This window comes from Bufo gargarizans, chromosome 5, assembly GCF_014858855.1.
Source record: "Bufo gargarizans isolate SCDJY-AF-19 chromosome 5, ASM1485885v1, whole genome shotgun sequence".
NCBI classification, from domain to species: domain Eukaryota; kingdom Metazoa; phylum Chordata; class Amphibia; order Anura; family Bufonidae; genus Bufo; species Bufo gargarizans.
Window position 1 is genome coordinate 331,303,643 of NC_058084.1, and position 19,104 is coordinate 331,322,746.

At 45.8% G+C, this 19,104-nt stretch overlaps 1 protein-coding gene across 2 annotated transcripts; it reads right to left on the reverse strand.

Moving 5' to 3' along the window:
- Positions 1 to 1,634: 1,634 nt before the first annotated feature.
- Positions 1,635 to 17,323, reverse strand: TBC1D7 (TBC1 domain family member 7). Of its 2 annotated transcripts, none has more exons than XM_044295287.1 (8): positions 17,186 to 17,323; positions 16,229 to 16,348; positions 15,415 to 15,495; positions 14,321 to 14,508; positions 11,252 to 11,389; positions 6,887 to 7,032; positions 5,815 to 5,944; positions 1,635 to 1,827 (listed from the first exon to the last, which is right to left on the reverse strand). In XM_044295287.1, the coding sequence occupies exons 2-8, from the start codon at positions 16,338 to 16,340 to the stop codon at positions 1,741 to 1,743; spliced, it is 882 nt and encodes a 293-aa protein (XP_044151222.1). In that variant the 5' UTR covers positions 16,341 to 16,348; positions 17,186 to 17,323; the 3' UTR covers positions 1,635 to 1,740. The 2 variants fall into 2 exon arrangements, with proteins under 2 accessions (XP_044151222.1, XP_044151223.1); XM_044295288.1 differs by having other exon boundaries at positions 16,234 to 16,348; positions 17,186 to 17,220.
- Positions 17,324 to 19,104: the final 1,781 nt, after the last annotated feature.

A 19,104-nucleotide genomic window follows, 5' to 3' on the forward strand; every position in this document is an offset into this window, starting at 1 on the left:
TGATTACATGATCGTGGGGATGCTGAAGTTAGATTTTTTTTTTTTTTTTTAAATAGTTTAACTTCATTCCATTAGCTGCAGAGAAAATTAGCCAGCAACTCTACAGAGAGTTTTCAAGGAGGATGTTGTGTGCGTGTCACTGTGTTCCACCACTGCCTGGCTTAAAAAAAAAAAATCTTTTTTTTTAGACCTGACTATTTTTAAGTCAGAGAAATAAAATCACCACCAGCTTGCACTGTAAATTCAACGTGGCCCAAATTTTAGACATAAACCACCACATTCTAATCAGCAAAAATCCAAAAAAAGATTTGCCTCTTCACTAGATATGTACTAAAAGCACAGTGTAAAGCATTTCACTCTATACTTACTGCGGGTATTGTCCAGGGTGTGTAATAAAAAGGTAACAGAACAATTTAAAAAGACTATGGACAAGGGATTATTTTTTTTTTACCGATTTGGGCAAAAAAATCATTTTCAATTGATCTTTATTAAACATTTCCAGCTGTTTTTGAGATATAGGGGATAAAAATCAGTCTGTTTGCAGAGTATCACTTCTCAATCCCATCAACTGACAGCTCATGAAAGCCTGCCTTATCTCTGATCTCCTGACCTCATAAACACTCAATTAAGCCATAGTCTTATCAGTTTGGTAAGAGTTTAGCTATAATGAGTGTTTATGAGGTCAGGAGATCAGAGATAAGGCTTCACATGAACCATCAGCTGATGGCACTGAGAAGTGATACTCTGCAAACAGACTGATTTTTAACCCCTGTATCTCAAAAACGGATGAAAATTTGCCCAAAATGATTAAAATTAAGTCATAAAAAATTGTCCCAAAGGCATCGATAGCCTTTAAAGACTAGTGGTTGTAAAGAAGAACAATTCAGTCTGGCTGAACACTAAGTGCAATCACAGAATGAACTTCTCTGTGTAGTCCAGAGAGACCCGATAGAGAGGCTTCTTTATTACCAGGATGATCTTGTACACCCTTAAGGCTCGTTTCACTTATGTGTCAGGATCTTGCACTAGCACTACATATGACAGATCCAGCAGAGTTTCACGGTTTCAATTCTAAATACAAGCCACAACTCTGATGTGAACAGAGCCTAAAGCCTAATGCACACGTCCGTGAAACACGGACCATGCCTGAATTTCTTCTGAGTGCAGGAGCGCACGGCGTCATTGGTTGCTATGACGCCGTGCACTTCCTGCTGCCGCCGCAGTACAGTAATACACTGGTATAGATCATACCAGTGTATTACTGTACTGCAGCAGCAGCAGGAAGCGCACGGCGTCATAGCAACCAATGACGTTGTGCGCTCCTGCATTTAGAAGAAATCCAGGCCGGTATCACACGGTCCGCGTTTCACGGACGTGTGCATGAGGCTTAACTACAAACATTGCAGATCATTTCCTCTGTGAACCAGCTGCAAAATTCTCACAAAGATGTCATGTGCATGCTGCGGATTTGAAAAGGGATATTTTAGAAAGGTGTGGATGAGGTTTTGAAAACTCTATCCATAGGTACTGAAAATTGCATCAGATTTGTGGCGCAGAATCCGCACCACAATTCCGTGGCAATTCCAATACATCTAACACTACCTGTAAAATAAATGAATCAATGAATCATAAGATACAGTCAAAAGTTCTTGTATTGAAAAAAATCTACAAACATAAATGTACAGGTAAATAAATAGAAAGACAGACAAAACCAGTTCCATTTACGGAAGGCGTGCATCATCACAATGAATGGGCGGGTATTCCGCAGTGCTTATGCCACAAATCTATTGCTTTGTTAACTATAGGGTCTGTGTTGTCCTCAGGAATCTAAAAGAAAACACAATGGTAGAGTGTGAAACTTTTATGTTACACTTCATGTATATCTTAAAAAGACACTAAAAGGGCTTTTCTCACCACCGTGGGTGTCCCACCACTGAGACCTCCACATTTTAATTGAACATTACACCTGCGTGCACTTGTACTACCATGCGCAGGTAGTTTTGGTTTCACAACTGGTGTGCAGAAGGTTGCTGACACCTGCACTAGATCCTGGTGGCCAGAAAGGTGGAAGAAAAGCATGTGCACCCATGATAGGGTTACGGGAACAGCCGCACATGCTATTCTCCATGTGAATTTTTTGTCACCTTTTAAAGGGGTTTTCCAAGATTTTGATACTGATGACCTATCCTCCGGACTTCAATGGGGTTGAGCACGATACCAAGCACAGCCGCCATACAATGTACAGCGCTGTGCTTGTAAGCTCGAGAAGGCTGTGGCATTCACAGGAGTGTCGGTGCCTTCTCAAACAGCTTATCGGCAGGGGTACCGGGTGTCGGACCCCCACCAATCAGATACTGATGACCTATTCTGAGGATAGGTCATTAGTATCAAAATCTCAGAAAACTCTATTAAATAGCATTTAAATAGCCCATGGATACCTAATCCTTTTATGCGCTGTATTAAAGGAGACCTGTCAGCTCATTTTATCACCCTGAACCGCTCCCCTGCCAATAGACCCGACCGTCTTTCTAAATATGCCTGTCTTTTTCAAGCGCAGCAAAAATTGTTAGCTAAAAGCTAATGAACTGCAAAGAGTCAAAAGGTGTTCGTGCTGTAAACCTTTCCAGTCTTGATGGACATCCTCCCCCAGACACTGTAGTAATCACCAGATTCCTCCAAAAATCGCACATACACTGTTTCCTTGTAAATCGCCGAGCATGCACAGTGCAGCCTTAACACTGATTCTTGGTACTCAAGATACCCCCAGGATTTACATGAGGGCTGAGCTACACAACAACCAGACACAAAAACAACATATGTGAAATACAGTCCTGATAAAAAGTTTAAGACCACTTAAAAAATTGTAAAAAATCATATTTAGCATGGCTGGATCTTAACAAGGTTCCAAGTAGAGCTTCAACATGCAACAAGAAGAAATGGGAGCGAGACAAAACATTTTTTGAGCATTCCATTCAATGAAAACAACGAATAAACTGAAACAGGCTGTTTTTCAGCTGATCAAAAGTTTAGGACCACACCTCAAAAAAAATCCTAAACCCCCCCAAAACAGAAATCCAACTTCCAAACATGAACTCAGTAATGAGTAGCTCCGCCGTTATTGTTTATCACTCAAAATTCGCTTCGGCATGCTTGATGCAAGCGTTTCCATGAGGTGAGTGGTAACATTTCTCCAAGTGGTGAAGACGGCCGCACGAAGGCCATCTACTGTCTGGAACTGTTGGCCATTTTTGTAAACTTCCCTTGCCATCCATCCCCAAAGGTTCTCAATTGGATTTAGATCAGGGGAACACGCAGGATGGGCCAAAAGAGTGATGTTATTCTCCTGGAAGAAGTCCCTTGTCCTGCGGGCATTGTGTACTGTAGCGTTGTCCTGTTGAAAAACCAAGTCGTTACCACACAGACGAGGGCCCTCAGTCATGAGGAATGCTCTCTGCAACATCTGGACATAGCCAGCAGCCGTTTGACGCCCCTGCACTTCCTGAAGCTCCATTGTTCCACTGAAGGAAAAGGCACCCCAGACCATTATGGCACCCCCTCCACTGTGGCGCGTAGAAAACATCTCAGGTGGGATCTGCTTATCATGCCAGTAACGTTGGAAACCATCAGGACCATCAAGGTTAAATTTTTTCTCATCAGGGAATAAAACTTTCTTCAACCTTTGAATGTCCCATGTTTGGTGCTCTCTTGCAAAGTCCAAACGAGCAGTTCTGTGGCGTTCAAGGAGACGAGGTCTTTAAAGACGTTTTTTGTTTTTGAAGCCCTTCAGTCTCAGATGCCGTCTGATGGTTATGGGGCTGCAGTCAGCACCAGTAAGGGCCTTAATTTGGGTCGAGGATCGTCCAGTGTCTTGACGGACAGCCAATTGGATCCTCCGGCTCAGTGCTGATGAAATTTTTTGGGGTCTTCCACTTGACTTTTTTGTTCCATAACCCTCAGGAATGCGCATTAATTACTGTGATGCCGTACAAGGAATGGGCATCGCAGTGCACATGCGCCGGCCGACGGACTGAGTGCGCAGGCGCGGGATCTCGGTGAAACAAGAAGTAAGTAGGCGGTCAGAGGGAAAGAATGGGCGGGGGAAGCGACGATAAGGCTGAGCTAGCTGGGCACCTATGAGGGCAACGCCGCCCCTGGGCACTTGCGAGCCCTCATTTGCATACGCTACTAAGTGTTCATAAAGGTAACGTTTTTATTAACTGTAAGGCTGCTAGAAAGCTATGGGAAGGGTTAAAAAGGTGAAACTTTGATGACAAAGTCCCTTTAAACTTTTGAACAGGACTGTACTTATCAACACTGGCAATAAACAAACTTACTAGTGGATGACAGGATCCGAATGCTGAGTGTTATGGAAGGAGAGGATCCAGAAATGGAATGTATGTCAGGTGTAAGACATACAGGCAAATAGAGGATGAATAGCAGTGAACAGAAACTGAGCAATGCTGAACTGACCCAATCTGAACTCATGAGCCTGGACAACAGCACAGCAACAAACTCAGTAAAACTACAGATTCCAGAACATACAGAAAACACACCAGACTAGAAAAAGATACAATTGTAGAACTATAGTACAAAATATCTGGAAGTGAATGTACCTAGCAAACGCTATACCTTACAATGAAGTATGGCCTGAATATATAAACTATACCTCCCTCCCCTAGCTCTGTTCTCCTGATGAACGTACAGTAACATTTTATGTTCTCTTCAGCAGCAAACACGATGCAGTAATGTCATTGTGCTTGCAGGGCTGAGCGAGAGAGCCCACAGGCAGGAGGATGATCCCCAGCATGTGCACTCTCTCGTCCCAGTAGGTGCAATGATGTCACTGCATCACATCTGCTGCTGGGGAGAGCACTAGCTGGTGAATCAGGAGGTTGATGGCTCCCTGCTTCACCGTTCCATTCAACTGTATCTGTGTCCTAAGGACGCAGATACAGTGGAAATCAGGACATGCCTCAGGCCTCCAGGACCAAGAGACAGCCACGAGATCCAGGACAACTGGGAGGCATGTGAATGGCTCCACAGTCAGCAACTCCACCCTAATCAACCAAGCAAATCTAAGATAATCAAACCCAGATTCAGATGCAAGGCAGTTGCACAGCAACAGCCCAAGCAAAGTTAATAACTAGAAACAGACCCCTACCTATTTGTGTAACACTAATGCATTCTGAATGGAGAGCATTCCGTTCAGGATGCATCAGTTCAGTCCCTTTTACATTTTTTGGACGGAGAAATTACCGCAGCATGCTGCAATTTTATCTCCGGCCAAAAATAGTGAACACTTGCCGGAATGCCGGATCCAGCATTAATTTACATTGAAGTGTATTAGTGCCGGATCCGGCATTAAATGTTCCGGAAAAAAGGATCCGGATTTTCTGTCTGCGCATGCGCAGACATTTAAAATGCAAAAGAATTACGGTAATACCGGATCCTGTTTTCCGGATGACACGGATCCGGTATTGCAATGCATTTGTCAGAGGGATATGCATCCGTATACCTCTGACAAATGCCATCAGTTTGCGTTCGGATTGCCAGATCCGGCAGGCAGTTCCGGAAATGGAACTGCCTGCCGGAATCCTCTGCCGCAAGTGTGAAAATACCCTCATCATATCTGCTACGTATGTAAAAACAGACAGGGGCATGTTTGGAAAGACTGTCAGGACAGCTGTTACGACATGGTGTACATGACCAGATAAGACGTCACATATTTGCATACAGGACAGGAAGAGGTTCAGGTCTCAGTCTACAGAACAAGCCAGTATCCAACCAAATGATAACCCACTAATGGTACATTACCTTTTCCAGAAACGCATTAATACTCTCAGTATTATTAAGGGCCATCACTTTCATCTTGAATGTCAGCAGGATCTCTATAGCAAGAAATAGAAGAATCTTGCAGGATCCACTCACCAGTTTGTCCCATACCCTGCAGATAAACCACAACATCCAAAAATGACTTGTGCTGTGCAAGACTGTAGAGACAGATCCCCCCACAGTACCGATGTGGATTGAGAAGCTAGATATGATATGCGGGCTTGAGGAGTTGGCTAGCTGGGAACAAAGGACACATGCATTGTATTCTAAATTGTGGCTAAATATTCAGGTCTAGCAACCGGTCTACATAAAAAGATACCAAGGTCCTGATGTGGCCGGTCCCGAGATGTCTATGTGAAGGGTTCTTGTGCAGTCTTAAAGTGTTTGGTTCACACATGGCCATTCCTTGGCTGGAAGGACTTTAGTGTACCATAGACAACTTAGCTTTGATGTGTACTTGCCTTTGTGACCGTCGCTGCTACTACTCTTATTATCTTTACTTTTTACTACCATTTATTTACTTAATCATATAGTTTACGTTATTGTACTTTATTTGAATATCCCTCTCTTCATCAGTCCTTAATTGCATACGTCATGCTTCTCATGTATGTCAGTATGCTGTACGATTCATGCATTGTAATGTACATGTAAGAATCAAGTGTTCAAAAAAAGGATGTACACAAGACTGTAGAGACAGATACGGTATATGAAAAGGAAATGAGATAACGGCAACGGCATGCCTACAGGCTGCTAAATAACAGTGCCAATCACTTTCCTCCCAGAAAGATGAGACATACTGCCATGGTTGCCACAATATCAGCAATGGTGTAAAGCCTGATGAAGGGAACTGTTTGGTCCTGAAACGCGTTACCTTCTATAAAGTTTAAAAAATTCCAGTATAGTCTAGGGGATCAAAAAAATAAAAGTATCCACCAAGCATGAGGTGTACAGAGCCATGTCAGTAAGTATATATTCATACACACAACTCCAGTGGCTGACAACTGATCCTGTCACGAGTGACCATATTTTTCTAGCAATGCACCTATAATGATACCTTTGTAAGCTGGATGGCGGCAAGCAACCAGCAAAGCATCTCCTAAACCACAAGTTATATGGGAGTTTGTCCAGAGCGCTGCAGGTCTTCAGGTGTGTCAAAAGTCTGCTATCTTCTATATTCAGGTAATGCTCAAATCCCTTCTGCTGTAAACGAGAAAAGAGAAAAAGAATGCATTGAAAAAAACCACGTGCAGCCTGCCGTCCTTGTTGTCACACTGGAGTCACGCGACCATTTCAGTTTGCAAATTGGCTTCGGGTCGCATGCGTTTTAAGAGCTGCACCACCAATAGAAAAAGACATATCACCGACATGTGACACATGAATTACACAGCTTAGGCTACTTTCACACTTGCGTTTGGGGTTCCGCTTGTGAGATCCGTTTGAGGGCTCCAACAAGCGGCCCCGAACTGATCTATTCATCCCCAATGCATTCTGAATGGATAAGGATCCGTTCAGAATGCATCAGTTTGGCTCCGTTCCGCCTCCATTCCGCTCAGTAGACGGACACCTAAACGCAGCTTGCAGCGTTTTGGTGTCCGCCTGACCGTGCGGAGCCAAACGGATCCGTCCTGACTTACAATGCAAGTCAATGGGGACGGATCTGTTTGCAATTGCACCATATTGTGTCAACGTCAAACGGATCCGTCCCCCATTGACTTTCAATGTAAAGTCAGGAGTCCCTATTAATATACCATCGGATCAGAGTTTTCTCCAATCCGATGGTATATTTTAACTTGAAGCGTCCCCATCACCATGGGAACGCCTCTATGTTAGAATATACCATCGGATTTGAGTTAGATCGGCCCCCCTCCCTCCCCAGTATTAAATTCATTGGTGGCCAGTCCGGCCCCCCTCCCTCCCCAGTATTAAATTCATTGGTGGCCAGTCCGGCCCCCCTCCCTCCCCAGTATTAAATTCATTGGTGGCCAGTCCGGCCCCCCTCCCTCCCCAGTATTAAATTCATTGGTGGCCAGTCCGGCCCCCCTCCCTCCCCAGTATTAAATTCATTGGTGGCCAGTCCGGCCCCCCTCCCTCCCCAGTATTAAATTCATTGGTGGCCAGTCCGGCCCCCCTCCCTCCCCAGTATTAAATTCATTGGTGGCCAGTGCGGCCTCCCCTCTCCCCAGTATTAAATTCACTGGTGGCCAGTGCGGCCTCCCCTCTTCCCCCCCCCCCCCCCCCATCATTGGTGGCAGCGGAGAGTTCCGATTGGAGTCCCAGTTTAATCGCTGGGGCTCCGATCGGTTACCATGGTAGCCAGGACGCTACTGCAGTCCTGGTTGCCATGGTTACTTAGCAATTTTAGAAGCATTATACTTACCTGCGCGGTCTGTGGCCGGCCGGGCGTTCCTCCTACTGGTAAGTGAAAGGTCTGTGCTATAAGCAATGCGCCACACAGACCTGTCACTTACCAGTAAGAGGAGCGACCGGCTGGCCACAAACAGCGCAGGTAAGTATAATGCTTCTAAAATTGCTAAGTAACCATGGCAGCCAGGACTGCAGTAGCGTCCTGGCTGCCATGGTAACCGATCGGAGCCCCAGCGATTAAACTGGGACTCTGATCGGAACTCTCCGCTGCCACCAATGATGGGGGGTGATTTTAATTAGGCGGGGGGGAGGCCACACTGGTCACCAATGAATTTAATACTGGGGAGGGAGGGAGGGGGGGCCGCACTGGCCACCAATGAATTTAATACTGAGGAGGGAGGCATCTGAGGGGTTAATTGTGCGGATCACAGCCCCCTGTAAGAGATCGGGTGCTGCCAGGCAGCAGGGGGCAGTTATGTACACAGTTCTTAGTATATTCTAACTTGAAGCATCCCCATCACCATGGGAACGCCTTTGTGTTAGAATATACTGTCGGATCTGAGTTTTCACAATGTGAAAACTCAGATCTGAGAAAGCTGTCTAATGCAGACGGATCCGTTCTGAACGGATGCAAGCGTTTGCATTATAGGTGCGGATCCGTCTGTGCAGATACCAGACGGATCCGCACCGAACGCAAGTGTGAAAGTAGACTAAGAGGGTTTTTTTGTGACAAAATTCAATAATTACTGGTGATGTTACAATGCAGACTCGCAATCTCGGTGTTACACGACCCAAGTTTTATCCTTAAATCCAGGATCTCTAGGCACATTCTAATGTGCTCAATATTGGACACTCAGTTACAATTATGGGCAGTTATGGTTATGGACCTCATCATAGTGTGGTAACCTGACTCTCCCTTCACTAGCTGATTTTTTCCCCATACATTTGCCTTTTTACCTATTCTCCGAGAACCTTAGTTTGGTTGGATGTCATATAATGAACACATACAACTGAACATTTATTCTCTCCATGCTGTTTCTATATGACTTATTGCACTTGACCCTTTTTTGCTGTATATTACGATACTGACCTTATTATTAATCAGCGCCGTGGGAGCGTTACATCACTAGTGCATTTTTCTGGTAACCCTCCAGATTCACAACTGGTCCAAATAGACATTTATACAGATTTTTGTATATATGTTTAGTTTTTTTTTTTTTTTTTTACACACATGTAGCACCCCTTTTTTTACCCAAAGCTGCTGTGCTCACCATCTTTGAAAGTCACAATCACTCATAACTTAGGATACGTTCACATCTGCGTTAGAGGCTCTGTCAAAGAATTAGTTAAAAATAGCAGAGGAAAAAGTCTTGCATGCAACCAGGAACCAAACGGATCCCATTATAATCAATAGGGTCTGTTTGGTTCAGTTTGCTTCAGTGATGTGCCAAATTCAACACTTCCGTTATTTTGGTTGTTCTGCTCCTATAATGGAGCAGAAGAAAGGAAATAATGAATGCTGATGTGAAAGAGGCTTTACACTGAACTCTGGATACGTCACCTGTGATTTGTGATCTGCAACCAGGTTTGGGTTGTTTGTAGAGATTGACCGATTATCGGAAGTACCGATATTATCGGCTGATATTAAGGATTTTGCACATTATCAGTATCGGCATGAAACCTTGCCGATATGCCGATAATGCGTATAAAGCGAATACTAGTATGCATCGGGTGCCGGGAGCAGGGAAGAAGGGCAGCAAGCGCTTCCTATACTCACCCTCCCTGGTCTTCTTTGATGGGGCCCTCGCTGCACTGTCTTGACCCTGCACACTCTGACCTGACACTGCACGCTGTCAGTGCAGCGCGGGATGGAGAAGACAGGGGAGCGAGATGCCGGACCCGGAGATGAAGAGGAGACTCAGCGCAGGAGAGGTAAGGATTTTTTTTTTTTTTCACCTGAGGTCTGATAGGGGTTAAATAAAGTCTGATCTAAAGTCTGATAGGGGTTTATAAAGGTTTGATCTGAGGTCTGATAGGGGTTAATAAAGTCAGTGAGAAGGGGGGATGGTGTGGAAATTCTGCATTTGGCACTAGTATATTATAAATGTAAATGATAAACTGACAACCAACTAAGGGCTTTATTAATTTATAATTTACCGTACATTTATAATATACTAGTGCCAAATGCCAATTTCCACCACCTCAGTGACTACCAACTAATATAATATATATTATGAGATATAAAATATCGGTATCAATTATCGGCCTGAAAGTTCACCGATTATTGGTATCGGCTCTAAAAAATCAATATCGGTCGATCCCTAGTTGTTTGTGAGTGTCACATCACATGTAGAAATGTAACCACATTTAACAATAAGTGCTTGTGATCTCGTTGCCACATGACCAGTCAGTGTGTAGACTTACCCTTAGGCTACGTTCACAAGACCGTATCAGTTTTTGCTGTTCGCGGATACTGGCTGTGTGCATCACGCACTTTCCACGTGCTCCATTGTCAAAATGCCTATTCTTGTCTGCAAAACGGACAAGAATAGGACACGTTCTCTAATTTGTGGCACACAGATTACATTCATGCGCTGTGCATATTTTTTGTGGCCCCATAGTAATGAAAGGGTCCATGCGGGATTCATAAAAAAAAGTGGAATGGACACGGACCAAAAACACACTGGTGTGAATGAGGCCTTAAAGGGGCATTCCAGGACTACTAAGTTTTTTTTCTTCTTTCTTTCTCTTACCTCATGTTCATCGTTTGGAGTCTCCTGACCTGTTTCCACCATGTAAACCAATCACCCTGGTTTCTTTCCATCCTGTACGAAGCACTCCCTATTGCTGTATCCACCCAAACCCATGATGCACTTCTTTTTCTGCCACAACTGTAGCACTGCCCCTAACGCCCAGCTAGTTACATAGACAGACTACAGATGCTTAGTTACTAAAAAAATGAGCATATTTGTTACTAGAAGCATATTACAAAGTAACTACATTCGCCAAGGTTATTCCCCAAAATGTAACAAAAAACATGCGCGCACGTCCATACCAGCTGCTGCTGTAAATCTTTAAACTTGGTGTCTAATTGATGCACAAAGTTCTTGGCAAGCCAATAACAATCCACGTCGTCATCAACCATCTCCTCCATTGTGTCGGCTACGGCCAAGAATAACTCATCCTGCGGTTCCTGGGGGGGGAAAAAACATTAGATTAATATAATGCCACTCTGCCTATGCCCGGGTTCAGTTCTTACTGTTGTCCTGGTATTCTATTCATGAACTGAGAAGATTAAGATGAAAATTAGACTGTATGTAACAAAGTGAAGGATACACTCGCTGGTGTTTGTAATACTCCTCCGATCAAATACATGAACAGGGGATTTAGGAGTGTATGGGTAAAATATAAACTTATTATTAGCCAAAATGTAAACGCGCCACATGACTATTACCAGCACATTACAGTAATTAAAAAGCATAAGGGTAGGACAGTCTTCCCGTGTTTCAGGCAACCTTGTGGTTGCCATTGGTTACCATCTACAAACAACTTTCCTTGGCAAAAAGGATCATCGCCCCGAAAAAGGTGGTCCTATGCTGGAACCTTGCCCTATTAATCCCTATTATCCTCCTATTTATCGCCCAGGATTCTTCAGTGGAGATCAAGGCACGGTAAATTGTTACATCACCATGTGTCAGTAACACCCTACACTGCATATAGGGCACAGAGTGCAGTTCCTCCTTTCTCACACCCGCTTTTGACGCTTACCTTCCATAGCCTAATACTAAACGCTGCGGCACGGATCTAGCGGCAGCCATCTTGTCATGGGCAATACAGCAGGATTTGTCAAAAACTGCATCCCTGCTTTGAATGCAAAGTCAGAATTTTCCCAAAAAGAGAAAAAACATAGATCGCGCATCCACAAGCTCTGCACTGATCTGTTGCTTCTCGGCACAATTGACATTGCTCTTTGGCATAATTACTAGTATAGCGCCATAGCCACTTAATGTACAAAAGACCATTTGTATACATTTTGAGGTTGCCTCTTTGGAGTGGGATCTACTCAAATTTGGCGCAGCACCACATGACAAGCACCGCCACCCAGAGGTCGCACTAAAAATTTTTTCCGGAACAGTAAAAATACTCCTCATACCATTTTTGAAGAGTATTTTTCGCCGAGGAGAAGTACGAAATTTGCAGTAATTCAAACACACAATATGCAGGCCTACATCTGCGTTGGAGGCTCCATTCAGGGCCTCTGTCGCAGATTCTAAACATGACCCTCCCTTCTGCCGCATACCAGCTCCGATCCAGTCGGGTTTTCTGCGCGATTCTTACAACATAGCACCAACATAATTCTCTTTTTATAATAAAGATCTCTATCACCCAGCCCCTTCTCCACTGTGCCCTTAGGTTTATTCAGTTTTATAAAAATGATTTTATGTGTACATATTTAAAGTAGCATCTACCCACCCATGGAGGTGGGCCCACATTTTGGTTCCCGCCCAGAAGTGCGGTGTTTGGCGTTTTTTTATCTTGCATTTGAGTCTCTACTTTACTGTGAAAAATTTTTACTTTTACAACCTGATGAAGGGGACCCAAGATTCCCCGAAACGCGTTGTTTCATGCATGTATTTTAATGAAATAAAGAAGTACTTTTACTGAAAAGACCGGCTGAAGTGGGGTTGAAGCGCCGAAGCAGGATTCTTTTTCTTTCCCCCAAAGCGACCCTCCGGAGGGACTGGACATCTCTTTTGAGGGACCCAGCAGCCTGCGGCAGCCCACCCAGCCACCAGTTTTTAATTAATAAGCCCTCAATAGTGTTACGCCTATACTAGCGTAACCAGACAAGGTGAGCCTTTACAATTATTTTATTGGTTTCCCAGTGTGAAGCTACTACCCTATTGTGCGCCATCTTCATCAAGCCCTAGGCATGTCCATCACTGCAGATTCTAAACAGAAACTGAACGGACTCCATCATAGTCAGTGGAGTCTGTTCAGCTCTGCCCCTGTCAGTTATGTGCCCAATCCACCACTTGTTCTGCTCATCAGACAGAGTACAACAATAGAAATAAATAGTGGTGGTGTGAATGTGCCCTCCCGTCAGCTTCTCCAACATACAGTCCCATGTAAATAACCACCACCTCTTGTCAGTTTCTCCAACATACAGTCCCATGTAAATAACCACCACCTCTTGTCAGCTTCTCCAACATACAGTCCCATGTAAATAACCACCACCTCTTGTCAGCTTCTCCAACATACAGTCCCATGTCAAATAACCACCACTTCCCGTCAGCTTCAACATACAGTCCCATGTAAATAACCACCAATTCCCGTCAGTTTCTCCAACATACAGTCCCATGTAAATAACCACCACCTCTTGTCAGCTTCTCCAACATAAAGTCCCATATAAATAGCATTGCTCCCCTGGGAGGGATCAGGAGTAAATGTAGAGCAGGCAGTTATAGCCAAGTGATAAAGTACATATAGCCTGCAGGCCGGCCGCACACTTCTGTAATACTCCAGTTATTGTACTACGCTGTAAAATTGTGTTTTTTTAATCTAAACTTTTGACAGTTTTGTAAGGTGAATACGTTTAAAGGGGTTCTGCAGTTTGTTTAAACTGATGATTTATCCTCTGGAAAGATAATCAGCATCTGATCGGTGGTGGTCCGACACCCGGGACCCCCGCCGATCAGCTGTTTGAGAAGGCAGCGGCGCTCCAGGAGCGCCGCGGCCTTCTCACTGTTTACTGCAGGCCCAGTGATGTCACGACTAGTATCACTGGCCTGGGCGGGGCTAAGCTCTATTCAAGAGAACAGAGCTTAGCCCCGCCCAGTTGTGACGTCACTGGGCCTGCGGTAAACAGTGATACCACTCTGTACAACTCGGTGGTTGCATGGAGCTGTGATAAGCCATATATATATATTTTTTTTAATTTTTTTATTTTTTTTGGCGCTCTGCTGTGCATGTGCTGAAATTTCTTTTTTTGGATTGTGTACAATTTAGACATAAAAAAAACACAGCATGACGCTCCACTCATCCACAGGTACGGCATCAAAGCCACAGCAGCAAACACGCAGTACTGGTGCACATGGTGCAGTACTTGGGAGCTTGGACGTACCAAAGTGTACTTCTGACTTCTAGACAGATTCCCTGTCTCCAACTTATACATGTAGAGGAACACTTCAGTCTTGGGGGTGGATTCATGGATGAGCCGTATCACCTCCAGAGCATGGTGCACATCATCATACTGCTGCCTCCTGTGGACCATCACCTCAGGATGAGTCTCCTGGTGGGGAGGTAGGATTCCTTAAAAAAAAAAATTAAAATAAACACATAACCGCGTTCAAATCATGACAATGTAAGTTTACAGAACTTTTCATATGGCAGTTTTAATCTTAAAGGGGTTCTGCAGTTTGTTTTAACTGATGATCTATCCTCTGGATATATCATCAGCTTCTGATCGGCGAGGGTCCGACACCCGGGACCCCTGCCGATCAGCTGTTTGAGAAGGCTTAGCCCCGCCCACGCTAGTTGATACTAGTCGTGATATCACTGGGCCTGTGGTAAACAGTGAGAAGACCGCAGCGCTACTGGAGCGCCGCTGCCTTCTCAAACAGCTGATCGGCGGGCTCCCGGGTGTCGGACCCCCGCCGATCAGAAGCTGATGATCTATCCGGAGGATAGATCATCAGTAAAAACAAACTGCAGAACCCCTTTAAGGCTCACATGTGGTGCGCCTTCTGTTAGGCCATGTGGTAATAAATCAAGGGGCAGATTTACTAAGACTGCCGTTTCAAATGTCAGTAGAAAGTACTCAGGACAGGTCATCAGTATGCGATTGATGGGGGTCCGACCCTGCTCAATCAGATTACCAAGCACAGCGACGTACATCTTATAGTGGTGGTGCCCAATATTGCAGTTCAAGACCATGTGACCAATTACTGTGAGATCACTGGCGACCTAGGAAGAGGATGCAGTGCACCCCAAGGCCTCTTTAAAGAGCTTGTCGATGGGGGTGCTGGAAGTCCCTCAAGGACCCTCACCGATCAGGTATTGATGACCTATCCTGAGTATACACTACCAACATCAAAATCATGGAAAACCCCTTTATTAAGATAGAACAAAAACCATGATGGCAGAACAACTTCTCAGAATCACACAGGTCAGACGTGGAGAAGACCAGATTATTATTTAATGGCAGATGATGTTTACCAAGAAGCACTTTCCATACAAGTATTCGGTACATGGATGGGAGCGGGAACCTCTGGCAGAAGGTACAAAGCTTCTCAATATCTGCGGACAGAGGAAGAGGATGTGAAGCACGGCCGTCACCCACATGGCTTACAGAAACACAATTCATACTGCATTTGATCTGACGCCTCTGGGCATTTACTACACGGCCACCACAGTAGGATCAGAGGCCATGGAAGCTACTTAGGCCACGTGTACTTGGATTCAGTAAGGAGTACCTCCTTGGTAATCTTGTTTTTCCAGCAATTAAAGGGCCAACATTTTGGGAAGAAAGGTTTGCATCCATAGTGTTAGGTCAGGTATCCAGGGTGACTTCTGTATGTCATGTGTACTTGCCTAATCGAAACTGCCTGAGACAGGGTCTAACAGGGTGCCTGTCAATAAAATACTGACAGAAGGGGTTAAATGTAAAAGGTGCTCATATGCTTATATCAGTGTACCCCAACCAGTGGCTCAGAAGTGGTTCTTGGGCCCTCTGCAAGTGGCTCCCCAGCTGTTGGCAGCCTCATTGTACACTAGTGGCACCAGGGATGTCACATAAGGAAAAAACTGCACCCCTGACGGCAGTAACTGGGTAAAATCCAGATCACTAGGCCACGTATTTCACATTAGGCTTCACTTTCAATAGTATTCAGTTAAGCTCAAAACCATCTGTCGTATCTGAAAGGGTCTTGTGAGCCAGGTACGGCTGGGGGCCAATGGTTACACTGGAAGAACTGCAGGCCATTGCTATGATGCGACAACCAGCCGTGTCCTCCATCCGCCTGCGCCTTACCCCACCGGTCATCCTTCAGCAAGATTTCAAGGGATTTCTTCTCTTCCACACCACGAAATCCAACTTTCTCATAGTACACAGAACGGAAATTTCTCTGAGTATCTTCAGACATGTTTCATACTAGCAAAAAAAAAAAAAAAGGAAAAGGAAATTATATCAATATACGACCCACAGAGACCCAGACACCACCCCAATTCTGCTGCTTTTACCTTTCTTTTGGCTGGCACATTGTTATAGAGGAGCCTAACTGGTGCTGGCACACTGTTATGGGGGAGCATGGCAACAGCTGGCACACTGTTGTGGAGGAGCCTGGCTACAGCTGGCATAGTGTTGTGGAGGAGCCTGACTGGGGCTGGCACACCGTTGTGGAGGAGCCTGACTGGGGCTGGCACACCGTTGTGGAGGAGCCTGACTGGGGCTGGCACACCGTTGTGGAGGAGCCTGACTGGGGCTGGCACACCGTTGTGGAGGAGCCTGACTGGGGCTGGCACACAGTTGTGGAGGAGCCTGACTGGGGCTGGCACACCGTTGTGGAGGAGCCTGACTGGGGCTGGCACACCGTTGTGGAGGAGCCTGACTGGGGCTGGCACACCGTTGTGGAGGAGCCTGACTGGGGCTGGCACACCGTTGTGGAGGAGCCTGACTGGGGCTGGCACACTGTTATGGAGCAGCCTGACTGGGGCTGGCACACTGTTATGGAGCAGCCTGACTGGGGCTGGCACACTGTAATGGAGGAACCTGCCTGGGGCTGGCACACTGTAATGGAGGAACCTGCCTGGGGCTGGCACACTGTAATGGAGGAACCTGCCTGGGGCTGGCACACTGTTATGGAAGACCTGACTGGGGCTGGCACACTGTAATGGAGGAACCTGCCTGGGGCTGGCACACTGTTATGGAAGACCTGACTGGGGCTGGCACACTGTCAACTTGAAGAGAAGAACATGGTACACCACTCACTATTAGTAAGACATGGAGATGTCAGGCAGAACGTCAGCTACTCTCAGGTTCAGTGGATCGGTTGTCTCTGTCACGTGACCTCCTCCTCACGTGGTCAATACCTCCCGACAGCCCATACACTCCAGGCTTCGCCCCGCCTCCTCCTGCAGCTTCCCATAACTGTTTACTTCCTGGTTATTTCAGTGTCACAGGAATGGCAGACGGCAGCCGATGAGGGGCAAACTTCCTCTCTGAAGATTGCTGCGCACCGGAATAAACGAGCGGCAGGAAACCCGGGGAGTAGAGCAGCCAGTGCACTGGGAAAGCTGGGGGTGTTCATGAATAGCACTTCATTTCCGAGCGGTTATGTGTCCGCTTCTGTAGTCATTCGGTTATCACCGGTAGTACCGTCTACTCTACTATATAATCTAAACCCCATAATAGGATACATGATTGTATTTGCGGGAAAGCTGTGCGAGAATCAGCATGGCTTCCAGGGGTTGTCACCCAGGTTTCCAAGCGTTTCTACAGCTTCGATAGATTCCCGGCAGTGCTGCCTGCGGCCACTAGATGGCGCTCAATGCTAATAAGAAAGAGGGAAACGGGGGGCATACACTATGGCAGGGCTGGCCAACCTGCGGCTCTCCTGCTGTTGTAAAACCACAATTCCCACCATGCCCTGCTGTAGGCTGATAGTGTTAGGCTGTCTGGCATGCTGGGAGTTGTAGTTTTGCAACAGCTGGAGAGCCGCAGGTTGGCCAGCCCTGCACTATGGGGTCAAAGTAAAAAGTATATATTTGTATCGTGTTAACCAGTAAATAGAAGATAATAAACATTGCGATTTCTCACTGGAAAAGATAACGCAATAAGTAACCTGGTAAGCTTGCAATTGTGTCCTCTTCCCAGTTAGGTTACTTTCACACTAGCGTTTTTCTTTTCCGGCATAGAGTTCCGTCACAGGGGCTCTATACCGGAAAAGAACTGATCAGTTTTATCCCCATGCATTCTGAATAGAGAGTAATCCGTTCAGTTTGCATCAGGATGTCTTCAATTCAGTCATTTTGACTGATCAGGCAAAAGAGAAAACCGTAGCATGCTACGGTTATATCTCCGGGAAAAAAAACCCGAAAGACTTGCCTGAATGCTGGATCCGGCATTTTTTCCCATAGGAATGTATTAGTGCCGGATCTGGCATTCAAAATACCGCAATGCCGGATCCGTCCTTCCGGCCTGTGCATGCGCAGACCGGTAAAAATGTGAAAAAAGATACAAGACAGATCCGTCTGTCCGCATGACAAGCAGAGAGACGGATCCGTCCTTGCAATGCATTTGTGAGACGGATCCACATCCGGATCCGTCTCACAAATGCTTTCAGTCAGCGGCGGATCCGGCGGGCAGACTGGCCGCCGGATCACACTGCCGCAAGTGTGAAAGTAGCCTAAGGCTACTTTCACACTAGCGTTCGGGGCTTCGCTTGTGAGTTCCGTTCAAAGGCTCTCACAAGCGGCCCCGAACGCTTCCGTCCAGCCCTAATGCATTCTGAGTGGACGCGGATCCGCTCAGAATGCATCAGTCTGGCAGCGTTTGGCCTCCGCTCAGCAGGCGGACACCTGAACACTGCTTGCAGCGTTCGGGTGTCCGCCTGGCCGTGCGGAGGCAAACGGATCCGTCCAGACTTACAATGTAAGTCAATGGGGACGGATCCGTTTGAATATGACACACTATGGCTCAATTTTCAAACGGATCCGTCCCCCATTGTCTTTCAATGTAAAGTCTGGACAGATCCATCTGAGGCTACTTTGACACTTCAAAAAATTTTTACAATATAATGCAGACGGATCCGTTCTGAACGGAGCCACCGTCTGCATTATATGAGCGGATCCGTCTCAGACGGATCCCCTCTGAACGCAAGTGTGAAAGTAGCCTAAGCCAGTGGTTCT

Bases quoted from the DNA above. Each gene is read 5' to 3' on its own strand.
- TBC1D7 (XM_044295287.1), bottom strand. From the start codon at position 16,340: ATGTCTGAAGATACTCAGAGAAATTTCCGTTCTGTGTACTATGAGAAA. The intron at 7,033-11,251 runs GTATGGACGTGC...TCTCGTTTACAG, and splicing joins AAGATTTACAGCAGCAGCTG to CAGAAGGGATTTGAGCATTA. The intron at 1,828-5,814 runs GTAATGTACCAT...GTTTTCTTTTAG, and splicing joins TTAATGCGTTTCTGGAAAAG to ATTCCTGAGGACAACACAGA.